The following is a 21,421-nucleotide window of genomic DNA, read 5'->3' as shown; positions in this document are numbered from 1 at the left end:
TTCTATCAAGTCTCACCTCAACCTCCAACATTCTGGAGAAAACTGTCAAAGTCTATCCAACCTCTCCCTGTAGCTGAAACCCTCTAATCCAGGCAGCATTCTAGTAAATCTTTTCTGCACCCACTCCAATGCCACCACATCTTTTCGGTAATGGGGCGACCATTAAAATCTGCATGCAAAACTCTGCCCATCATCAAACATGACTGAGTTGTCTAATTGTCTAATTCAGCCAGAAATAGTAGCAGAGACTTGGAAAGAAATTGTTAGTGCGCATGAAGTTTGTTGGAGCAGATCTTTCAATGTTTACATTTATAGATAAGGCACCATTTAAAACTGAATTGCACTCATGCTGCCTAACAGCAAAGAGCAACTGTGGACAGATTTGAAATAGGATCACCACATAAGTCGACAGTGAACGGGCTTCTTATTTTCTTTAAGACAGAATGTCATACTGGTCCTTAAAATGAAAGCAAATACTTGGAATTTGAGTGAACTAAAAGTCAATCTATGAAATAAGTAAACCAATCAATTAATTTCACTAACCTCTGGAGTTGTACAAGACTTTGGGCTGCTTTGAACCCATAAAGGTGGACTGTAGAAGCTTTGCAGGATGCTCACTCTGCAAAGTCCTCAACCAATTGGGCATTACGGGGCTGGCAAAGAACAGGGCCATTCAATCTGCAAGCGAAGCCACAGAGAAAGCCACTAGATGGCTTTGGATTAAGAGGGCTGATCCGTGGGCAGTTGCTGCTGGGACACAAGTCGGGGTCTGATCAACCCCGGCTGGGTCGCCTGGGCGAGGGTGTCTGATGTTGTGAGATCCGAAACACCCTGTGACTCCAGGTCACATCACTGAGGATGTGTCCCAGTGCATCCAGAAGATGTATCTTGCACATCAATGTTTACATTTATAGATAAGGCACCATTTAAAACTGAATTGTACTCATGCTGCCTAACAGCAAAGAGCAACTGTGGACAGATTTAAAATAGGATCACCACAGAAGTCGACAGTGAATAGGCTTCTTATTTTCCTTAAGACAGAATGTCATACTGATCCTTAAAATGAAAGCAAATACTTGAGTGAACCAAAAGTCAATCTATGAAATAAGTAAACCAATCAATTAATTTCACTAACCTCTGGAGTTGTACAAGACTTTGGGTTGCTTTGTGATAATTCTGTTTTGGGAGTCTCTTTGCTGGAGCTCTGGTTTGATTCTGGTTGTATCTTGCTGCTGATGGAGGCAACTTCGGTTGCGATCTCTTCTTCTTTCTGGGAGACAGTGACTGACTGAACCTGCGGCTCATCGGGAACCTGCTCTTCCTCCTGCTCTTCCTCCTGCTCTTCCTCCTTCTTCTCATCCTGAGGTGGACTTGGAGACTCAGAAACTAATGGAGGAATGTCTTCTGCATCTAAAATAAAAGAAAATGATCATGATGGAGCACAGGTCTCTGACGCTGTGAGGCAGCAGCTCACTGTACTGCCCATAAAAAGCAGTGGGGTTGCCCAGTGCAGTATTAATCCTGTTGGCAGTGCATTAAAAGAAGTTGTATTGGAAGCTATAATAAAACAGAAAATAATGAAACTTATATGCAAATATGAGTGCAGTTTCTTGACTAAAGGCGTTTTATAGTTCTTCAAGTAAATAACAGACCATTTCACAATAAACATGAAAGATTTCATCAAAACTCCTGATCTCATGCAACTGGTCAATGGTGGGAAGGCATGAAAAAGAACTATAAAGTAAGGTTCAGAGACACACTGAAAGGCGATAATAAACCGAAGTGGCAAAGAGTGACGAGCAAGGTGTCGCAGCATTATTCCTTATGTTTCTGACATTTAAAGTTTATGTACAAAACAGGCAATATGGTTTATATACTATAGGATTGGGAAAGATTATAGAAACAAGCAAGGTTTTTTAGAAATTGCGAGGAGTTTCAAATAAATGGCCATAGGCCGAAATGCAATACAAAGATTGCCATATTGGCTGGGAAGGCCAGCCAAAATGGCCAATTATCACTGAATGTGAATGACATAATCAGTCAAAGATAGAGAAGATGGAGTTAACCAGAATGATTCCTCAGATGGTGGATTTGTCAGATAAGAATAAATTAGGCAGGCTGGACTTATATTATCCTGTGTTTACAAGAATGATTGGTGAAATATACGGAGTTGTGACATTGCTTCGCAGGGTGGATGTGGGGTTGGTATTTCTCTTGGATAAGGTATTTGGAACCAGCAGTTACACACTCAAAATAAAGGGTCAGCTATTCAGGCCACGGATCAGAAGAAACTTCTTCACCCAGGTGGTATTGAACACATCTAATTCTCCATCCAAATGAACTGTGAAGCAATGTTATTGAGTAAATTATAGGCTGAGATTAATAGTTTTTGAGATTTTTAAGAGAATCAAGAGGTATGGATTACTGCAAGAAAGTTGAATAAAGGGCCGAATGACCAGTTCTTGTTTTTATTCCAAATATTCTCATGACGCAACCCTGGTTAAAAAAAAACATGAATTTTGATTGCAATGCAATTGATCTTTACCCTGATATGACAATCAGCTTATTCTTTCATTGCATCTAATCCAATTTAGTGCTCTAATCATCTCAATAAAGCTATTAGATATTTATAGCTGCAAGAATGGACAAAGCATCATGCAAGTGCTACTATATTCCTCTGCCCTGGAAGAAGGAAATTACCAGACTACACAAAAGAACTCCAGTTTCGTCGAAGAAGTACAATATCCTCAATGGCTCCTATGAACCATTCAAAACAGAGAAGGATATTTGGAATGGTATTGAGAATCTTAAGAACATGCATTAGCAGCACACAGAAGCCCATAATAAGCAGAAAAAGGATGACACCAACTCAGAAACCACCATCTGCCCACCCCACCAGGCACCTACTACCCCAACTGTGGAAGTTTTCAGTTTTCACATTGGCCTCATTACGCACCACGGTGGCCAAAAACTGTGGTGGAAGCAAGTCATCATCAATCCTAAGGGATTGTCTGAGAAGACGACTGTATACATGAACAATTATCATGACCTCAGGATATTTAAAATTATTTCACACCAATGGCACAGTTATTTGAATCGTAGCCTCACCTCTATTAGAAGGAACTGGTCATCAAAGAGTATAAAACAACCTCTAAATTCCCACAACATACGATATGATAAACAGATGATTCATTGTTATGATGTTGGCTGATCTTGTCCAAACACCAGGGATGAAGTCCTTACATACTTACAATGATCTGTATGAGACCTTTGCATTTATTTCGGAGAGCAGACGAGGTCTTAGTCTACCACCTCATTTTAAAGATCCTACAGTGCAGCACTGTAGATATTGCTGGTCAAATCTCTGCAATAGGACCGGAACCAACAATCTTTTGATGGGAGAAGCACCAGGCAAACCACAAAATTAACTGGCTAATCCAGCTGAAATCACAACCTGCCTGGAAATGTTCAACTTCGAGTGTTAAAATTCAGACAGGAGGCACTTGATACATCTTGTACAATATTGGTGTCCATCAAGATCAAGTGGGACTTGCCAAGTTCCTATGCCTGAGGCCAGATTGCAGTTCTGCGTTTCAAAGGAAAATAACTATTGATATCTCATACAATCCCTGCCCTATGGTTTGTAAGCCTGATCCCTTTCTTACTCTGTTACCTTTTTCCACCGGGGATGATTCCACTCCATTTAGGAGCGGAAGTTGGCTGTGGAAGACCAATCCGGATGTATCTGAGTTAACAAGAGTGTTCGTTAGTAGATCAATGTTTCCAGTTTGTAGTCGGAAATGTTCCAATTCCTGGGAGAGAACACTAAATTGCGTGCTTTGACTCCGACATTTCTCCTCGAGATCTCGTACCTTTGCCTGGTGGAAGAGATAACAACAATTAAGCTCCTATAGAAGTTCTAAAGTGCAATTTCAAGTCTAATCTTGTGCTGCATCACTATAGTTATGAATCTGGAATTTGTCTCACTTGGTCCTTAGCACTGCTGATAGAGTATATATGCCATAGGTGGCTGTGAAGGCTAAGTCATTGGGTATTTTTAAGGCAGAAATTTGATGGATTATTGTTTGGTAAGGGTGTCAAGAGTTATGGGGAGAGAGAGGGGAAGATAGATTAACTATGATTGAATGGCGTAGACTCAATGGCCTAATGCTGCTCCTATGACTTATGAACTATATGAGGTCTCACAGAGATACGTGTATATTGCACTGTACACATAACATGGAGGAATTGAAAGTAAATGAGTTTTGATAGAGTTACATCCCTGTTGTTCTATCTGATCACCTGGAAGACAAACAAATTAAGATATAGGTGTCTTTAAATAGTATATTTCAGGACCTTGGGATTCCTCCAAATTTTGTTGTAGCCAGTTAAGTACTTACTACTAAGCTGGTGAGACCTTACTTTGGTCCATGTGTAAAATATTCCACTTCTGCAATTTAGATGCCAGCAGAAATGTTTAATTGTCATATTTTCTAATTGTAAACAATTCTAAGTTTATCATGTACAGTACATACAGAAAATATTTTCTTTATTTAATTTAGAATTAAATAATGTTGCCTCAGAATAGATCCTGATTCACATTCCATATCCTTTCTGAGGCGTGATTCGATCCCTATTGCAAAATCATAATCCCTCAATTATTAATTTAAACTTTAATCCTCAGATCCTTGTGGTTATTTGCAAAATATTACCTCATTAATAACTGGTTGTGTTGACAGCATTTTATTTATAGTTTATATCATCATTTACATCACAAATGGAGAAATGATCCCATACTTTCAAAGGAGGGCCACAGCATTCTAGTAATGACTTGGATTATGAATGGTGTACAAAATGGGAGAATGGGATACTAGAAACAACATAATATGGTGTCCCATCATATTTCACAATGTATGGTCAAGTGGATCATATCAAAGTAATTATTGGTGCACACTATAGTTAAATGGAGAAGCAATGGCCAATCTGATACCACATACAATGGTAAATGAAAAGATTAATTTGTCTGGTTTGTCAGTGTTAGTTAAGAAAAGAATGCTGACAAGGGTGCTGAAGGCATTCCCTTTGCTTTAATAGTATCGCAGTATTTTTACATCTGCCTCAGTCATTAATTAAACAAGCTGGTGAGACCTTATTTTATCTTCTCTGAAAAGCAATGTCACCAGCAACGCTGTATTCTTCTGGCAAGGCACAGCCTGTCAGCTGATTTTCTTAAGTTCTGATGTAAAGTATAAGCCTGCGACCTTCTGACTTTCAGCAAAATATTGTACCATTTGAGCCAAGTTGACAAACAGCTCTAGAGAAACCATGCTGTGATATACTGGTAGAGTTGCAGCGGTAGAGTTGCTGCTTTACAGCGAATGCAGCGCCGGAGACTCGGGTTCGATCCTGACTACGGGTGCTGCACTGTAAGGAGTTTGTACGTTCTCCCCGTGACCTGAGTGGGTTTTCTCCGAGATCTTCGGTTTCCTCCCACACTCCAAAGACGTACAGGTATGTAGGTTAATTGGCTGGGTAAATGTAAAAAATTGTCCCTAGTGGGTGTAGGATAGTGTTAATGTACGGGGATCGCTGGGCGGCACGGACTTGGTGGGCCGAAAAGGCCTGTTTCCGGCTGCATATATATGATATGATATGATATGTGGCTCAATATATGATGAGGTCTCCCAGTTATATCAACTGCAGGGAGAGACACTAACTACTTTTAATTAAGATAATATTAATAAACCAATCAATATAATACTCCTTTGGTTTGTTGGCTTCTACAGCATGAATCACTGATGATTACTATTGAACAGAAAAAATAGCAATTATTTGAAAGGGAATGATGACTTACATTCAGCAACTCTAAATTACAATTTTGCTTTAAAATAGTTAAAGCATAAATATTATAGAACCAAACAGATTAACATAATTGCTGTTTCTCATTTTGTAAGTGCAGTGATTAAAACTGAAAAGGTGCACATTCAGGTAAGCAATTATATAATGCAGTTATTACATGGAAAGCCACGGATAATTTTTCAAACACAAACACACAGGTCTACATGCTAAAGACATGGGAGTGGCGGTGGTAGGTGTACCTGCATGCAGTCCAATGTATTCTTTAGCAGAAGAAAATGGAAGACCGTTAAATAAAAGCATGCTTCGAAGCATTAGTGAAAGTCAATCCAATAAATTTCACACATCAATCAATCTAAAAATATACCAGCTCTCGCTGCAAAACTAGGCAGGTCAACTCCTACAATTTAATAGAAATTAATGATCAGTGTTGTAAAGAATGATAAAATCTAACTATTTAAGTTAAACAATTTTGTCACGAATGCATCTTTAAAACAAATATTCATAAAACATTTCCATCTTAAATAGAGTTTGCCTATTTTAATGCTTTTATTGTTGGACTGTGGGTGACTGAATTTCGTCCAATTTGGATGACAAATAAAGCTATCTTGAATCTCTATCTTGACCTAGAGATAAGTAATAGCTTGCTGCCAGTCCTGCCTGCTTTTATACATTCAGAAATCAGACACTCAAGATTTGAATGAGTGAAAGGACATCATTAAACCTCACTAACCCTTGTTGCTTCTGATATTAAGATAAGAAGTTGAAGATTCCATTATTAGAGCCTATCATGTTTCTGGTGCCAACAATGGATTTAAATTTAATGCTTGGTTCATAGCCCTGCAAATTTATAGTTCTTCAAATGCTTATCCATGAACCTTTTAAATGTAGAATTACGAGAAATAGTATTGGGTAGACTGATGGGACTGAAGGCTGATAAATCCCCAGGGCTTGATGGTCTGCATCCCAGGGTACTCAAGGAGGTGGCTCTAGAAATCGTGGACGCATTGGTGATCATTTTCCAATGTTCAATAGATTCAGGTTCAGTTTCTGTGGATTGGAGGGTAGCTAATGTTATCCCACTTTTCAAGAAAGGAGCGAGAGAGAAAATGGGGAATTATAGACCAGTTAGCCTGAACATCAGTGGTGGGGAAGATGCTGGAGTTACTTATTAAAGAGGTAATAATGGCACATTTGGATAGCAGTAAAAGGATTGGTCCAAGTCAGCATGGATTTATGAAGGGGAAATCCTGCTTGACTAATCTTCTGGAATCTTTTGAGGATGTAACAAGTAAAATGGATGAAGGAGAGCCAGTGGATGTAGTGTATCCAGGCTTTCAGAAAGCCTTTGATAAGGTTCCACACAGGAGATTGGTGAGCAAAATTAGAGCACATGGTATTGGGGGTAGGGTATTGACATAGATAGAGAATTTGTTGGCAGGCAGGAAACAAAGAGTAGGAATAAACGGGTCCTTTTCAGAATGGCAGACAGTGGCAAGTGGATTGCTGCAAGGCTCGGTGCTGGGGCCGCAACTATTTACAATATATATTAATGATTTGGATAATAGAATTAGAAGTAACACTAGCAAGTTTGCAGATGACACAAAGCTGGGTGGCAGTGTGAACTGCGAAGAGGATGTTAGGAGGTTGCAGGGTGACTTGGATGATGCATGGCAGACGCAGTATGATATAGATAAATGTGAGGTTATCCACTTTGGCGGCAATAACAAGGAGGCAGATTATTATCTCAATGGTGTCAGATTAGGTAAAGGGGAAGTGCAACGAGACCTGGGTGTCTTTGTACACCAGTCACTGAAAGTAAGAGTGCAGGTACAGAAGGCAGTGAAGAAAGCTAATGGCATGTTGGCCTTCATAACGAGAGGATTTTAGTATAGGAGCAAAGAGGTCCTTCTGCAGTTGTATAGGGCCCTGGTGAGACCACATCTGGAATATTGTGTGCAGTTTGGGTCTCCTAATTTGAGGAAGGACATCCTTGCTATTGAGGCAGTGCAGCGCAGGTTCATGAGGTTAATCCCTGGGATGGGGGGATGGTCATATGAGAAAAGAATGGAAAGACTGGGCTTGTATTCACTGGAGTTTAGAAGGATGAGAGGGGATCTTAAAGAAACGTATACAATTATAAAAGGACTGGACAAGCTAGTTGCAAGAAAAATGTTCCCAATGTCGGGGGAGTCCAGAACCAGGGGCCACAGTCTAAGAATAAAGTGGAGGCCATTTAAAACTGAGGTGACAAGAAACTTTTTCACCCAGAGAATTGTGAATTTGTGGAATTCTCTGCCACAGAAAGCAGTGGTGGCCAATTCACTGGATGAATTTAAAAGAGAGTTACATAGAGCTCTGGGGGCTAGTGGAATCAAGGGACATGGGGAGACGTTGGACACAGGTTACTGATTGTGGATGATCAGCCATGATCACAATGAATGGCGGTGCTGGCTCGCAGGGCCTATGGCCTCCTCCTGCACCTATTTTCTATGTTTCTATGTTTCTAGTAAGGGTTTCTCCCTCCATTATCCTGTCAGGCAGTGAATTTTCAAAATGTTATATAATAAAATATTGTTTCCTCAATTCTACTTTCATGTTGCTATTGATTAACTTTAAGTTTATGCTCTCTTATTCCAAAGCCCTCTGCAAAGGAAGTAGGTCATTTCTATTCATCCTTTCTGGCTGTCTCACAAGTTAATGCATCTTAATTAAATTTTCCTCAGATTCATTTCTCCAAAGAAAAATTTCAGCTCAGACAATCTCTGCACCATAATGTTCCAGCCAGGGCAGCATCCTTGTGAATCCCTTGTGCACCCTTTCTGATGCTTTCATGTCCTTTCTATCAGATGGGAACCAGAATCCTACACTATAAAAACTGTGGCCTAATAATATCCCATAAAGGTCTACTACCACCTCCCATTCTAGTACTCTAGGTGTCAGCCAGCAAAAGTTATTTTCCTGGTGCCCTTCTTAACTGCCTTAAATATATGTCCTGCTACCTTCAGGGATCTCTGAACATACTTTCATGCATATTGAGTTGCTCTACATGTTTTAGTATGCTGTCACATAATCCCTTAGGTATTTTACCCTCCTCATATGCAGTACATCACAGTTACCTTGATTGAATTCCTTGTGCCATTTTCATGTCCATCTAACTAGTCCTTTTATATATTTGTTAACCTAGAACTTTCTTTTTTATTATTGTTCACATTTTATTATTGTCCAATTTTTGTATCTTTAGCAAACCTCTTAATTGAGGTGTCTACATTAACATATATCGTAAAAAGCAAGAGGCCTGGAACTGGGCCCTGCAGAATCCCAATGCACTTAGCCCGCCAGTTATTAAAATTCCTGACAACTTCGTGCCATTAAAATTCCCGACAACTATCGAACCCAGCTTTAATCCAGCATCGCAACTTCCCCTGGATTTCTTGGGATTTTATTTTCTTGACCATTCTGCCCTTGGCGGGACCTTCTCGAATGGCTTACAAAATTCATGGATACATCTACCATTTTGTTTTAACAGTTGTTCAGAGGGTGTGCGTGTGTCACAGATAATAACGAACCATTCTTAATTACCCCTGCTTGAGAATCAACCACTTTGGAAGGTCTGATATAAGGACAATAAGGAAGTCGGATGTCTTCCCATAAGAATACCAATGACGGTTGTTTTAGACGTCCCATTGTGCTTAGAAATGGCGAATTCCTGATTTATTCAATTCTAAAAATATATAGATTCCCCAGCTTCCATGATATAATTCAAATTCCTGTCTCAGGATCTTTGATCCATAACCTTCGCTACCATTTCAGGAACACCATAATCCCTGTGCTCTAAATCCATAGCCACTCTACATATTTCCTCAAAGAATAAAAACAATTTAGGCAGACAAAATCTTCCCGTAACAAATCCATGCTGACTGTCCTTGATTAAATTGCCTCTGAATAAACATTATGTTGGAAATGGTGCAGACCAAGGATTTGTGGGCTTTATTCTCGGGAGGGGCTAACTAGGTAGGCTAGGACGTTTATCTTTGGAGTGTAGGAAGCTGCTGGTTAACCTTACTGATATGTACAAAATCATGGTGGGCATGGATAAAATGAATGCTCATTTTTCCCCAGAGTGGAGGGTTCTAAAAACAGATGGCATCGGCCTAAGGTAAAAGGGTAGTGATTTAAGAGGGACCTCATGGATACCTTTTCCATTAAGAGTGTAGTCCATGTCTGGAACAAGCTCCAGAGGAAGCTGTCGAAGCGAATACAATTACAACTTTCAAAAGACATTTAGACAGATTATATATAGGAAGGGTTTGGAGCGATATGGGTGAAATGCAGGCAAATGGGACTGGCCAAGGAAGCCAAATTGGACAAGGTAAGTTGATATGCTGTGCTGTGACTCTATCTCGATATATGCCTTCTCTCATAAATATTTACAACAATTTTCTCACAGATGTCAGGCTCACTGGCCTGTAGTTACTTGCTCTTTCCCTTGATCCTTTTTAATGCAAACAGTGCCACATCAGTAACTGCCAATTCCCATAAGCAGAATGAATTTTCAAAAATGACAGCCAGAGCTTATCCTATTTCTTTTCTTTTTTTTCCCAACATCACTATTTAGTGGTTAAAAATGCAACCAAACCTGCATGCTTATATTCACTGTCTGAAAACATTGATAACTAAATGATTATTAATATCTAACAATGTTATTAACCAATCTCTGAGGTGATTTTTACAGTCATCAGAGCTGACTAGAATACTTCATAATGGTTGCTTATGTTCATTTTCACAATCTAAATAATGGATTAAATGGAGAATATAAAACCATATTAAATAAATTGTGCACAAAAAAATGACTGGTAAAGATTGACCAAAATTGGACAATGTCAAAATGTCTGGTGGCGCTATTTTATGATCAAATGCACTGAAATGGGGGCTAGATTTGGATGAGGATTCATGAGATACGTTTTGTAAAAACACATATTTAATCAGTAGGCTTCATACAGACACTATTTTAAACGGCATATCACAGCAAACAGTCTGCAGAAACTGCATGGCCGACTAATAAAGTCCATTTTATGAGCAAGAACAATTCTTTGCCCAGAGGCTGTGAGTGGAGGAGAATAGTGAGATTTTAAATTATGCAAATCTTCTCTTCAAACCAGACAGATAGAAAGGCCAAGAGTTATTCTGGTTAAGGTTGTCCACAGACTTTGCACCTCCTGTTGGTTGCCAAAGGGGTGGGAGCACCTTGACAACTTTTACATTGATCTTCCTGTGGCAGTGTTTCTGTTGATTTTGATATTTCCAGACTAGTTTAATGAGTGGATGAGGCATTGGTCAGATTAGGAGTTATTCATCAGGGCTTAAATCACTGCTGTCACACAGTCTTGCATTTGATCCTCAAATTAAATAAAATATTAGGCATGACCAGACTGTATACAAACATTCGTTGGGGGAACAACCCTGTTTTTTAGTTTTTTCATTTTTTTTAATTAAAAATAATATTTACAATACCTTAAAACAAAACAGAACCCACCACCATAATACAAGACAAACAAATATACTAAATAAACTACTATACAACTATGTTACAATCCGTGTCAAGGATGCATTCACCCCCTCGCGGTGCCCAGCGGTCCCGGAAATCCTCCAGGGTGCCCATGGACAGCGCGTAGTCCATCTCCAACACCACCCGGGCGCAGATGTAACCCCGGAAAAGGGGCAGGCAGCTGGCTCGGGCAGAGCCCTCTTCCGCCTGGTGCCGTGAGTCGCGGATGGCCAGCTTGGCCAGGCCCAGGAGCAACCCAACAAGGACATCTTCGGCCCTACCCTCTCCCCTATGCACAGGGTGTCCAAAGATGAGGATGGTGGGTGAAAAGTGCAGCCAAAAGGCAAGGAGCAGCCCCTTTAGATATTGGAACGGGGCTGCAACCTCACACACTCCATATACACGTGGTACACAGACTCTTCCAGCCTGCAACAGTGGCAGATGGCTGGCGAGTCTGTGAACCGCGCGAGGAACAGGTTGCAGGGGACTCTTCAGTGCAATACCCTCCACCCCAGGTCCCCGATGGTGAGGGGCAGAATCCCTGCGTAGAGGGACCCCCACCGCAGGGCCCCCTTGCGACCAGAAGGCAGAACAACCCTGTTGGAGTTAATCTTCCACACTCCTTCCTCATAGATTATGCTTTCCCAGGGGATTGCAACTTCGCCCTGGTGTTGGATTTGCCCTTCAAAAATCAGACTAGGGTTTTTACAAAGTTAGAGTAGAAGCCTTACTTGGCTTTTTCCAAAGCACCCAGGGTTAAGGCGTGTACACGGTTGAATGTAACTTAGTTGCTGTGCAAACACTACCCGTACTTACAAGAAACCAGGCACTGGCTGCTTTCATCCACAAAATAAAGTTTGGGACGTGGAACACCCTACCACAACTAGAGAGCGGTGTTGAACTACCATCTACCTCTTTGGTGACCCTCAGACTATCCTTGATCGGTCTTTGCTGGCTTTACCTTGCACTAAACGTTATTCCCTTATCATGTATCTAAACACTGTAAATGTAATTATATATTGTCTTTCCGCTGACTGATTCACACACAAGAAAAGCTTTTCACTGTACCTCAGTACACGTGACAATAAACTAAACTGAAACTGGAGACCCTTGAGGACTGTCCCAGCAGTGATAGACCCGAATGTCATTCCGTTATCACAGATCGGAAACTCAGATACTTAGATATTAAAATCACTGTCCTGAGTGCGGCCAACAGGTAGGATGTGGCCTGTTTAAAGAACAAGGCATTTGATACACTTTTTTTCTGACGTGCAAGACAGAAGAGAAATGCCCTCTGCATAGAATTACATTCACCATTAAGAATAAGCTAGTCAGGTGTCTCAGTAGCTCCTGTGCAGAGAAAGTAAATCTCATGACCCCGTGGCTCACTTTAAACCAAAGCAACATGCCAGAGTCATTAGTCAGAGGGGATAAGCCTGCAAACAACAAGGTCATTCATATGGTGTTGCAGGCAAGGCCATTTGGCCTCCATTGAATCTGAGTGTAACAACAAACCCAATGAAGAGATGAGTGCAAGACCTGAAATGAGCACTGGAGGATAGTCAAATGCCCACGTATGGATTTAACATTCCAGTGCCATGTTTGAAGGCGTGCTCTGCATTCAGGTTAATATTAATGACAAGAGAAAAGAAACAGTTTTGTTCGCTTACCTCCAGTAACTGGACCACACCTTCATGTTCCTTCTTTGCTTCACACTGGGCCTTATTTTTTTTTAAAAAACAACAATTAATTGAACTGTGCAATGATTGTTTGAGAACTATTTACATAGAGGGAAATTATTCTGTGGTATTGTTTGGTCTGCTATTTTTAAGTTTTTGAGTTTTAAGTTGCTTTAAACTGTACATTGGTAATTACTTTGTTGAGAGAGGGAATAAAACTACAGAGCACATGCTAGAGATTGAAATTACACTTGGTATCTGCAAATAGCACAGTTGACTTGATGGGTTAAGTTGTGTTAGAATATGTAATGAACCTGAACTGTGCTTGAATCTGCAACACCCTTGTTACAAGCAATAGGTAATCAAGACTACATATCCTTGACATGAACACCAAATTACATACAGTCCCAGTAGGCAAACAATTTTGACGCATGCAATATTTGAAAGCAACTCGCATAGATATTTTGTCCAAGTGAAAATATTCAAATACAAGTAATATTTTAACAAGGAGCTTTATTACAGAAGGATATATTGTCTGTCAGACATGGAGATCATCTTATGATTCAATGAATGTGCTATCAACTGATTTTCTTTCAATTACTGTAGAGCAACATCTACTCATTCTGAATATTTAAATTCATTTGCAATGGCATTGACTGGAGGTATCTTAATTGAGGAAAATAATGGAATGCAAACGCCCTGCAGTCTGTTTGTAGTTACACTGCAAAAGACTGCTGTGGAATGGAGTCAAACGTGCCATTGTCAAAGGCAGTATCATGGTTGAGGAATTTTCAAAGAGTTCCTTAAATGGGTGCCGACTGCTTATCTGTCCTCAAAATTTTCACATCCACTCCTTACACCCCAGAGGGATGCCCTTTGTGCATTTGCACGACACAGAAGAAAAAAAAGCTACAAATGGTTCATGTCATCTAAGTTCTTATCTGTAACTGCTACAAAAGACATCTGTGTGAACACCGGTTGCGTGAGGACAGGATTGGGTCAGTTGTGATGATACATTGTAGTTATGTTGACAATCAATGATTGCACGGTAGCCTAAGACCAGGTGCAGATGACTGTGTTTTCAAGAGTTACACAAATCCGGTTTAAAAGCATACGACTCAAACAAAGGAAAGAAAAACAAACAGTATTTTCCTACCTGTTGCAGTCGTTCAACCTCATTCTGCTTGGCTTGCAGAATGGTCAGTGCATCTTCATGTTCTAACTGCAGATGGTGCCTACGTTCTGCCACCTCTCGCATGTGCTGCACAATGAAACATTAATTACATCCCATCCGACTACGTCAGTGTTTCTCCTCAATACTAGGCCTGTCTTTCGGAAATTAACTTGCCACTAAGAGGGGACCCCTCTGGACCAGGATAGCCTACAGTTTCCAAAGCATGATGATCTTTGCTAAAATCTGACAGCATTTTACTAGGGCCCTGCTAGAAATACGTTAACTTTTACAAGTGATTTGCTGGAATCATACAGCCTCATACCAGGGCAAGATTGGAAACTGATCTCACATACCACCTTTTCAATACCAAAACTTCCCACCTATACCACATTTGCAGGTCTATTTCATCAATTCTAAATATCTTCCTCTGCAGTTTTATAATACTCTTAGTCTAGCTTTACAATCCCAGATGTGTTTATGATACACCCACTACATACAATCGTAGGGGCGGCATGGTGGCACAACGGTAGAGTTGATGCCTTACGGCGCTTTCAGCGCCAGTGACCTGGGTTCGTTCCCAACTATGGGTGCTGTCTGAACGAAGTTTGTGCGTTCTCCCTGTGATCGCGTGGGTTTTCTCCGAGATCTTTGGTTTCCTCCCACGCTCCAAAGACGCACAGGTTTGTAGGTTAATTGGTCTTGTATAAATGTAAATTGTCTCTAGTGTGTGTGTCGGATGGTGTTAATATGCGGGGATCACTGGTCGGCGCGGTCTCGGTGGGCTGATGGGCCTGTTTCCACGCTGTATCCCTAAACTAAACTAAACAATCAATCGAGCAGTTCATTAAATTTTCTGATTACACCTCTGCTGAAAATGCAGTTCCTGCACTTCAGGTTTGCTAGGACACTTGGCTTTACTTCTTTCTTTCTTTATGAAGGTCAGGACATGACCAAAAGTTCAGTAAATCCTAAAATTTTATAATTAGAGAAGCAAAGTATCCTGAAAGTTATCATATCATATCATATCATATCATATATATACAGCCGGAAACAGGCCTTTTCGGCCCTCCAAGTCCGTGCCGCCCAGCGATCCCCGTACATTAACACTATCCTACACCCACTAGGGACAATTTTTTTTACATTTACCCAGCCAATTAACCTACATACCTCTTACATACGCAATCTCCCACAGGATGTATACCCAAATTCACCAATGTCTTACACCTATATCTATGGTTCTACGAGAGGTCTCACCTTCAGGACTTGCTCTAGATTCTCCAGCTTGGCTTGGAGTCGCTGATTCTCCTTCAGAACTGAATCTCGTTCTGCTGTCACTACTGAGAGTCTCCCTCTCAGGTCATTGTTCTGAGCTTTAATCTGCAGCAGATACAGGCAATTCAGTACATTCAGAAAAGGCATGAGAAACGCAAGGTATTTTGTCTCACAACTGTGCGAGAGCAACAATGAACATCATAGAATCATGGAGACATAGTGTGGAAACAGGCCCTTCTGCCCAGTTTGCCCCATGCCGACCAACATACCTCATCTACACTGGTCCCATCTGCCTGCGCTTGGCTTTTATCTCTCTAAACCTATCCTATCCCTGTACCTGGCAAAATGTTTTTAAACATTTTGATAGTATCTGCCTCAACTACCTCCTCCAGCAGCTGGGTTCCTATATATCCATTACCCTCTGTGTAAAAAAGTTGCCCCTCGGGTTCCTATTAAATTTATCACTTTAAACCTATGTCCTCTGGTTCTTGATTCCCCTACTCTGGGTTGACAATTTCAAATTGTCCTCTGCTTGCTTTGGTGTCAGTATCTTCTGAGTGCAGGACAGTTAAAGACCTAGTCAAGTTTGACTGAAATGTTAAATGATTGGAAAATTCATGGTAATATCATTCACTAATCCACCCTCTCTTCTCTGTAGTGCCTTATCCCAGACCTTTTTCATTGCTAGCTGCACAGCAATTAGCTGAACAAATACAATGAGATATTGGTTCTCATGATATTTTAATTAAATCACGTAGTGTCCTGGTTATCTCGGCGGGGTAGTAAGGGTGATGCTAGTTGCCCTCAATCATCAATGGCTTTGTGAAGGGGAGGTCTTGCCTGACAAATTTGCTGGAATTCTTTGAAGAAGTAAATAGCAGGACAGACAAAGGAGAGTCAGTAGATGTCGTTTACCTAGATTTTCAGAAGCCTATGACAAGGTGCCACACGGGATGCTGCTACGGAGCCCATGGTATCAAAGGGCAGATACTAGCATGGGTATTGGGTTCACTGAATGGCGAAAGGCAAAGAGTGGCAATAAAGGGGGCTTTTTCTGGTTGGCTGCCAGTGACTAGCAAAGTTTCGTGGGGCTTGGTGCTGGGGCCACTGCTCTTCACGTTGTATATTAATGATTGGGTTGAGGGGATTGAAGGCTTTGTGGCCAAGTTTGTAGATGATACAAAAATAGGTGGTCGAACAGGTAGTGTAGAGAAAGCAGGGACTCTGTAGAAGGACTTGGACTAGTTGGGAGAGTGAGCAGAGAAGTGGCAGATGGAATATAGTGTGGCAAAGTGTGGAGTCATGCATTTCGGTACTAGGAATAAAGGCGTAGATTATTTTCTAAATGGGGAGAGAATCCAGAAATTGGAGGTGCAAAGGGACTTGGGAGTGCTGGCGCAGGATTTCCAAAAGGTTAATCTGCAAGTCCAATCGGTAGTAAAGAATGCAAATGCAAAGCTGGCATTTATTTCAAGAGAGCCTGTATACAAAAACAGAGATGTAGTGCTGTGGCTCTATCAGGCACTGGCCAGGCCACATTTGGAATATTGTGGGCACCATATCTGAAGAAGGATGTGCTGACTCTAAAGAGGGTCCAGAGGAGGTTTACAAGAATGATTCCAGGAATGAGTACGTTAACAAATGATGAGCATTTGATGGCACTGGGCCTGTACTCGCTGGAATTTCAAAGAATGAGGGGGGGGGGGTCCTCATTGCAATATACAGAATAGTGAAAGGCTTGGATAGAGTGGATGTGGAGAGGATGTTTCCACTCGTGGGAGAGTCTAGGACTGGAGGTCATAGCCTCAGAATTAAAGGACGTTTTTTTAGGAAGGAGATGAGGAAGAATTTCTTTAGTCAGAGGGTGGTGAATCTGTAGAATTATTTGCCACAGAAGGCTGTTGAGGCAGAGTCAGTGGGTATATTTAAGGCAGAGACAGATAGATTCTTGATTAGTACATGTGTCAGAGGTTATGGGGAGAAGGCAGGAGAATGGGGTGAAGAGGGAGAGATAGATCAGCCATGATTGAATGGTGGAGTAGACGAATGGGCCGAATGGCCTAATTCTGCTCCTATTAACTATAACATAACATATAACTACAGCATGGAAACAGGCCTGTCCGGCCCTACCAGTCCACGCCGACCATTCTCCCTGACCTAGTCTCATCTACCTGCACTCAGACCATAACCCTCCAATCCCCTCCTATCCATATACCTATCCAATTTTCTCTTAAATAATAAAATCGAGCCAGCCTCCACCACTTCCACCGGAAGCCCATTCCATACAGCCACAACCCTCTGAGTAAAGAAGTTCCCCCTCATGTTACCCCTAAACCTTTGTCCCTCAATTCTGAAGCTATGTCCCCTTGTTGGAATCTTCCCCACTCTCAAAGGGAAAAGCCTACCCACGTCAACTCTGTCCGTCCCTCTCATAATTTTAAAAACCTCTATCAAGTCCCCCCTCAACCTTCTACGCTCCAAAGAATAAAGACCCAACCTGTTCAACCTCTCTCTGTAGCCTAAGTGCTGAAACCCAGGCAACATTCTAGTAAATCTCCTCTGTACCCTCTCCATTTTGTCGACATCCTTCCTGTAATTTGGCGACCAGAACTGCACACCATACTCCAGATTCGGCCTCACCAATGCCCTGTACAATTTCAACATTACATCCCAACTTCTATACTCGATGCTCTGATTTATAAAGGCAAGCATACCAAACGCCTTCTTCACCACCCTATCCACATGAGATTCCACCTTCAGGGAACAATGCACAGTTATTCCCAGATCCCTCTGTTCCACTGCATTCCTCAATTCCCTACCATTTACCCTGTATGTCCTATTTTGATTTGTCCTACCAAAATGCAGCACCTCACACTTATCAGCATTAAACTCCATCTGCCATCTTTCAGCCCACCCTTCCAAAAGGCCCAAGTCTCTCTGTAGACTTTGAAAATCTACCTCACTATCAACTACTCCACCTATCTTAGTATCATCTGCATATTTACTAATCCAATTTGCCACACCATCATCCAGATCATTAATGTAAATGACAAACAACAGTGGACCCAACACAGATCCTTGGGGCACTCCACTAGACACTGGCCTCCAACCTGACATACAATTGTCAACCGTTACCCTCTGGTATCTCCCATTCAGCCATTGTTGAATCCATCTTGCAACCTCACTATTAATACCCAACGATTTAACCTTCTTAATCAACCTTCCATGTGGAACCTTGTCAAATGCCTTACTGAAGTCCATATAGACAACATCCACAGCCTTGCCCTTATCAATTTCCCTGGTAACCTCTTCAAAAAATTCAAGAAGATTAGTCAAACATGACCTTCCAGGCACAAATCCATGTTGACTGTTTCTAATCAGGCCTTGATTATCCAAATAATTATATATATTGTCCCTAAGTATCTTTTCCATTAATTTTCCCACCACAGACGTCAAACTAATAGGTCTATAATTGCTAGGTTTACTTTTAGAACCTTTTTTAAACAAAGGCGCAACATGCGCAATGCGCCAATCTTCCGGCACCATCCCTGTTTCTAATGACGTTTGAAATATTTCCGTCATAGCCCCTGCTATTTCTGCACTAACTTCCCTCAATGTCCTAGGGAATATGCTATCAGGACCTGGAGACTTATCCACTTTTATATTCTTCAAAAGTGTCCGTACCTCCTCTTCTTTAATCATCCTAATTTCCATCACTACTCTACTTGTTTCGCTTACCTCACATAATTCAATATCCTTCTCCTCGGTAAATACCGAAGAAAAGAAATTGTTTAATATCTCCCCCATTTCTTCCGGCTCAGCACATAGCTGTCCACTCTGACTCTCTAATGGACCAATTTTATCCCTCACTATCCTTTTGCTATTGACATATCTGTAGAACCCCTTGGGGTTTACTTTTACATTACTTGCCAAAGCAGCCTCATATCTTTTTTTCGCTTTTCTAATTTCCTTTTTAAGATTCCTTTTACATTCTTTATATTCCTCAAGAACCTCATTTACTCCCTGCCGCTTATATTTATTGTATATCTCCCTCTTTTTCCGAACCAAGTGTCCAATTTCCCTGGAAAACCACGGCTCTTTCAAATTATTATTCTTTCCTTTCCACCGAACAGGGACATAAAGACTCTGTACTCTCAAAATTTCACCTTTAAATATCCTCCATTTCTCTATTATATCCTTTTCATAAAACAACAATTTCCATTTCACTCCTTTTAAATCCTTTCTCATCTCCTCAAAATTAGCCTTTCTCCAATCCAAAATCTCAACCCTTGGTCCAGATTTGACCTTCTCCATAATGATATTGAAACTAATGGCATTATGATCACTAGACCCAAAGTGCTCCTCAACACATACCTCCGTCACCTGACCCATCTCATTTCCTAACAGGAGGTCCAACACTGCCCCTTCTCTGGTAGGCACCTCTACGTATTGCTGCAAAAAACTATCCTGCACACATTTTACAAACTCCAAACCATCCAGCCCTTTAACAGAATGTGATTCCCAGTCTATATACGGAAAATTGAAATCACCCACAATCACCACTCTGTGCTTACTACTAATATCTGCTATCTCCTTACATATTTGCTCTTCCAATTCTCGTTCCCTATTTGGCGGCCTATAATACACCCCTATAAGTGTTGCTAAACCTTTCTCATTTCTGAGTTCCACCCAAACAGCCTCCTTAATCGAGCCTTCTAGTCTGTCCTGCCAAAGCACTGCTGTGATATCCTCCCTGACAAGCAATGCAACACCCCCACCTCTTGCCCCTCCGATTCTATCACATCTAAAACAATGAAATCCTGGAATATTTAATTGCCAATCGCAACCCTCCTGCAACCATGTTTCACTGATCGCCACAACATCATACTTCCAGATGTCAATCCAGGCTCTAAGCTCATCCACCTTTCTTACAATGCTCCTAGCATTAAAATATACACATTTAAGGGACCCATCATTTCTTATTATCAGTTTATTTCTTTTCCCTTCTTTCTCTCCTACATATTGGGTCTGAGTGTTTCCCTTTTCTGCCTCCTGCCTCACACACTGCCTATTAGCTATCTGTGTTTGAGTCCCTCCCCCCAACCGTACTAGTTTAAAGTCTCCGCAGTTATTTTAGCAAATCTCCCCGCCAGGATATTGGTTCCCCTCGGGTTCAGATGCAACCCGTCCTTTTTGTACAGGTCATACTTCCCCTATGATCTTATGAAGAGAACATAGAATAAAATCAACCAGTTTTCCATCCCCCATCAATGTTTTGTGCCCTTTACAGGAACCTGCAGGCATATGAACATTGAAAAATGGCATTGTGTTGCTGATGAATGACTCCCAAGGAGGCAAGTTTGTGCCGTTTTTAAGCATAGGATGGGAGACTAAAACAGTTTTTCTAATTTTGGCTTAATGTATGCAACATTATTGCACAAGCATAGACTAGGCCCATTGAAGGTAAGCCCTATGGTACATATCTGTCTACTGGGACATATTGGTGGACAAGCGAACTCAATGCATTGAATATAAACACCGTCACCTTGTCAGTCTCCTGTGCCTCTTGGCTGAGTCTAATAGTCTCTTCGGTTAGCCGTGCATTCTCACTCCAGACTTGTTTCAGCTCATTCTCCTGTAAGTAAAAGTATCAAACACCCTGACGAGGACAGTACAAACCATGTTATTTCAGACTGCTATAAACCTTCAATCTGTTTCCAACCACTAACTGTCAAAGGGTTAAATGGTATTAAGCACCGACTTCCATATCACACTAATGCATTTTCACGTGATATTTACTTTTATGTTTATTTTAATTTTCTGGTTTTAACAGTCACAATGCACAATTCCAGGAATTAGAAGAATGCCATATATCCTTGTCTAAGAAGGAAC

General features: G+C 41.1%; 1 protein-coding gene across 10 annotated transcripts in view; it reads right to left on the bottom strand.

The window, feature by feature from the left end:
- tspoap1 (TSPO associated protein 1) overlaps nt 1–21,421 on the bottom strand; it is a 182,883-nt gene that overhangs the window by 53,960 nt on the left and 107,502 nt on the right. For 7 of the 10 annotated variants that reach the window (XM_078422547.1, XM_078422541.1, XM_078422545.1 and 4 more), the window contains 8 exons: nt 21,075–21,164; nt 15,512–15,634; nt 14,240–14,344; nt 13,075–13,125; nt 6,224–6,256; nt 6,099–6,119; nt 3,674–3,878; nt 1,136–1,410 (listed from right to left, as the gene is read on the bottom strand). In XM_078422547.1, coding sequence (XP_078278673.1) covers nt 1,136–1,410; nt 3,674–3,878; nt 6,099–6,119; nt 6,224–6,256; nt 13,075–13,125; nt 14,240–14,344; nt 15,512–15,634; nt 21,075–21,164 — 903 coding nt within the window. The remainder of the gene's footprint in view (nt 1–1,135; nt 1,411–3,673; nt 3,879–6,098; nt 6,120–6,223; nt 6,257–13,074; nt 13,126–14,239; nt 14,345–15,511; nt 15,635–21,074; nt 21,165–21,421) is intronic. The other 3 variants (XM_078422542.1, XM_078422543.1, XM_078422544.1) reach the window with 3 other exon arrangements.

This window comes from Rhinoraja longicauda, chromosome 26, assembly GCF_053455715.1.
Source record: "Rhinoraja longicauda isolate Sanriku21f chromosome 26, sRhiLon1.1, whole genome shotgun sequence".
In the NCBI taxonomy this organism is placed as follows: Eukaryota; Metazoa; Chordata; class Chondrichthyes; order Rajiformes; family Arhynchobatidae; genus Rhinoraja; species Rhinoraja longicauda.
This window is presented reverse-complemented; position numbering and strand designations above follow the sequence as displayed.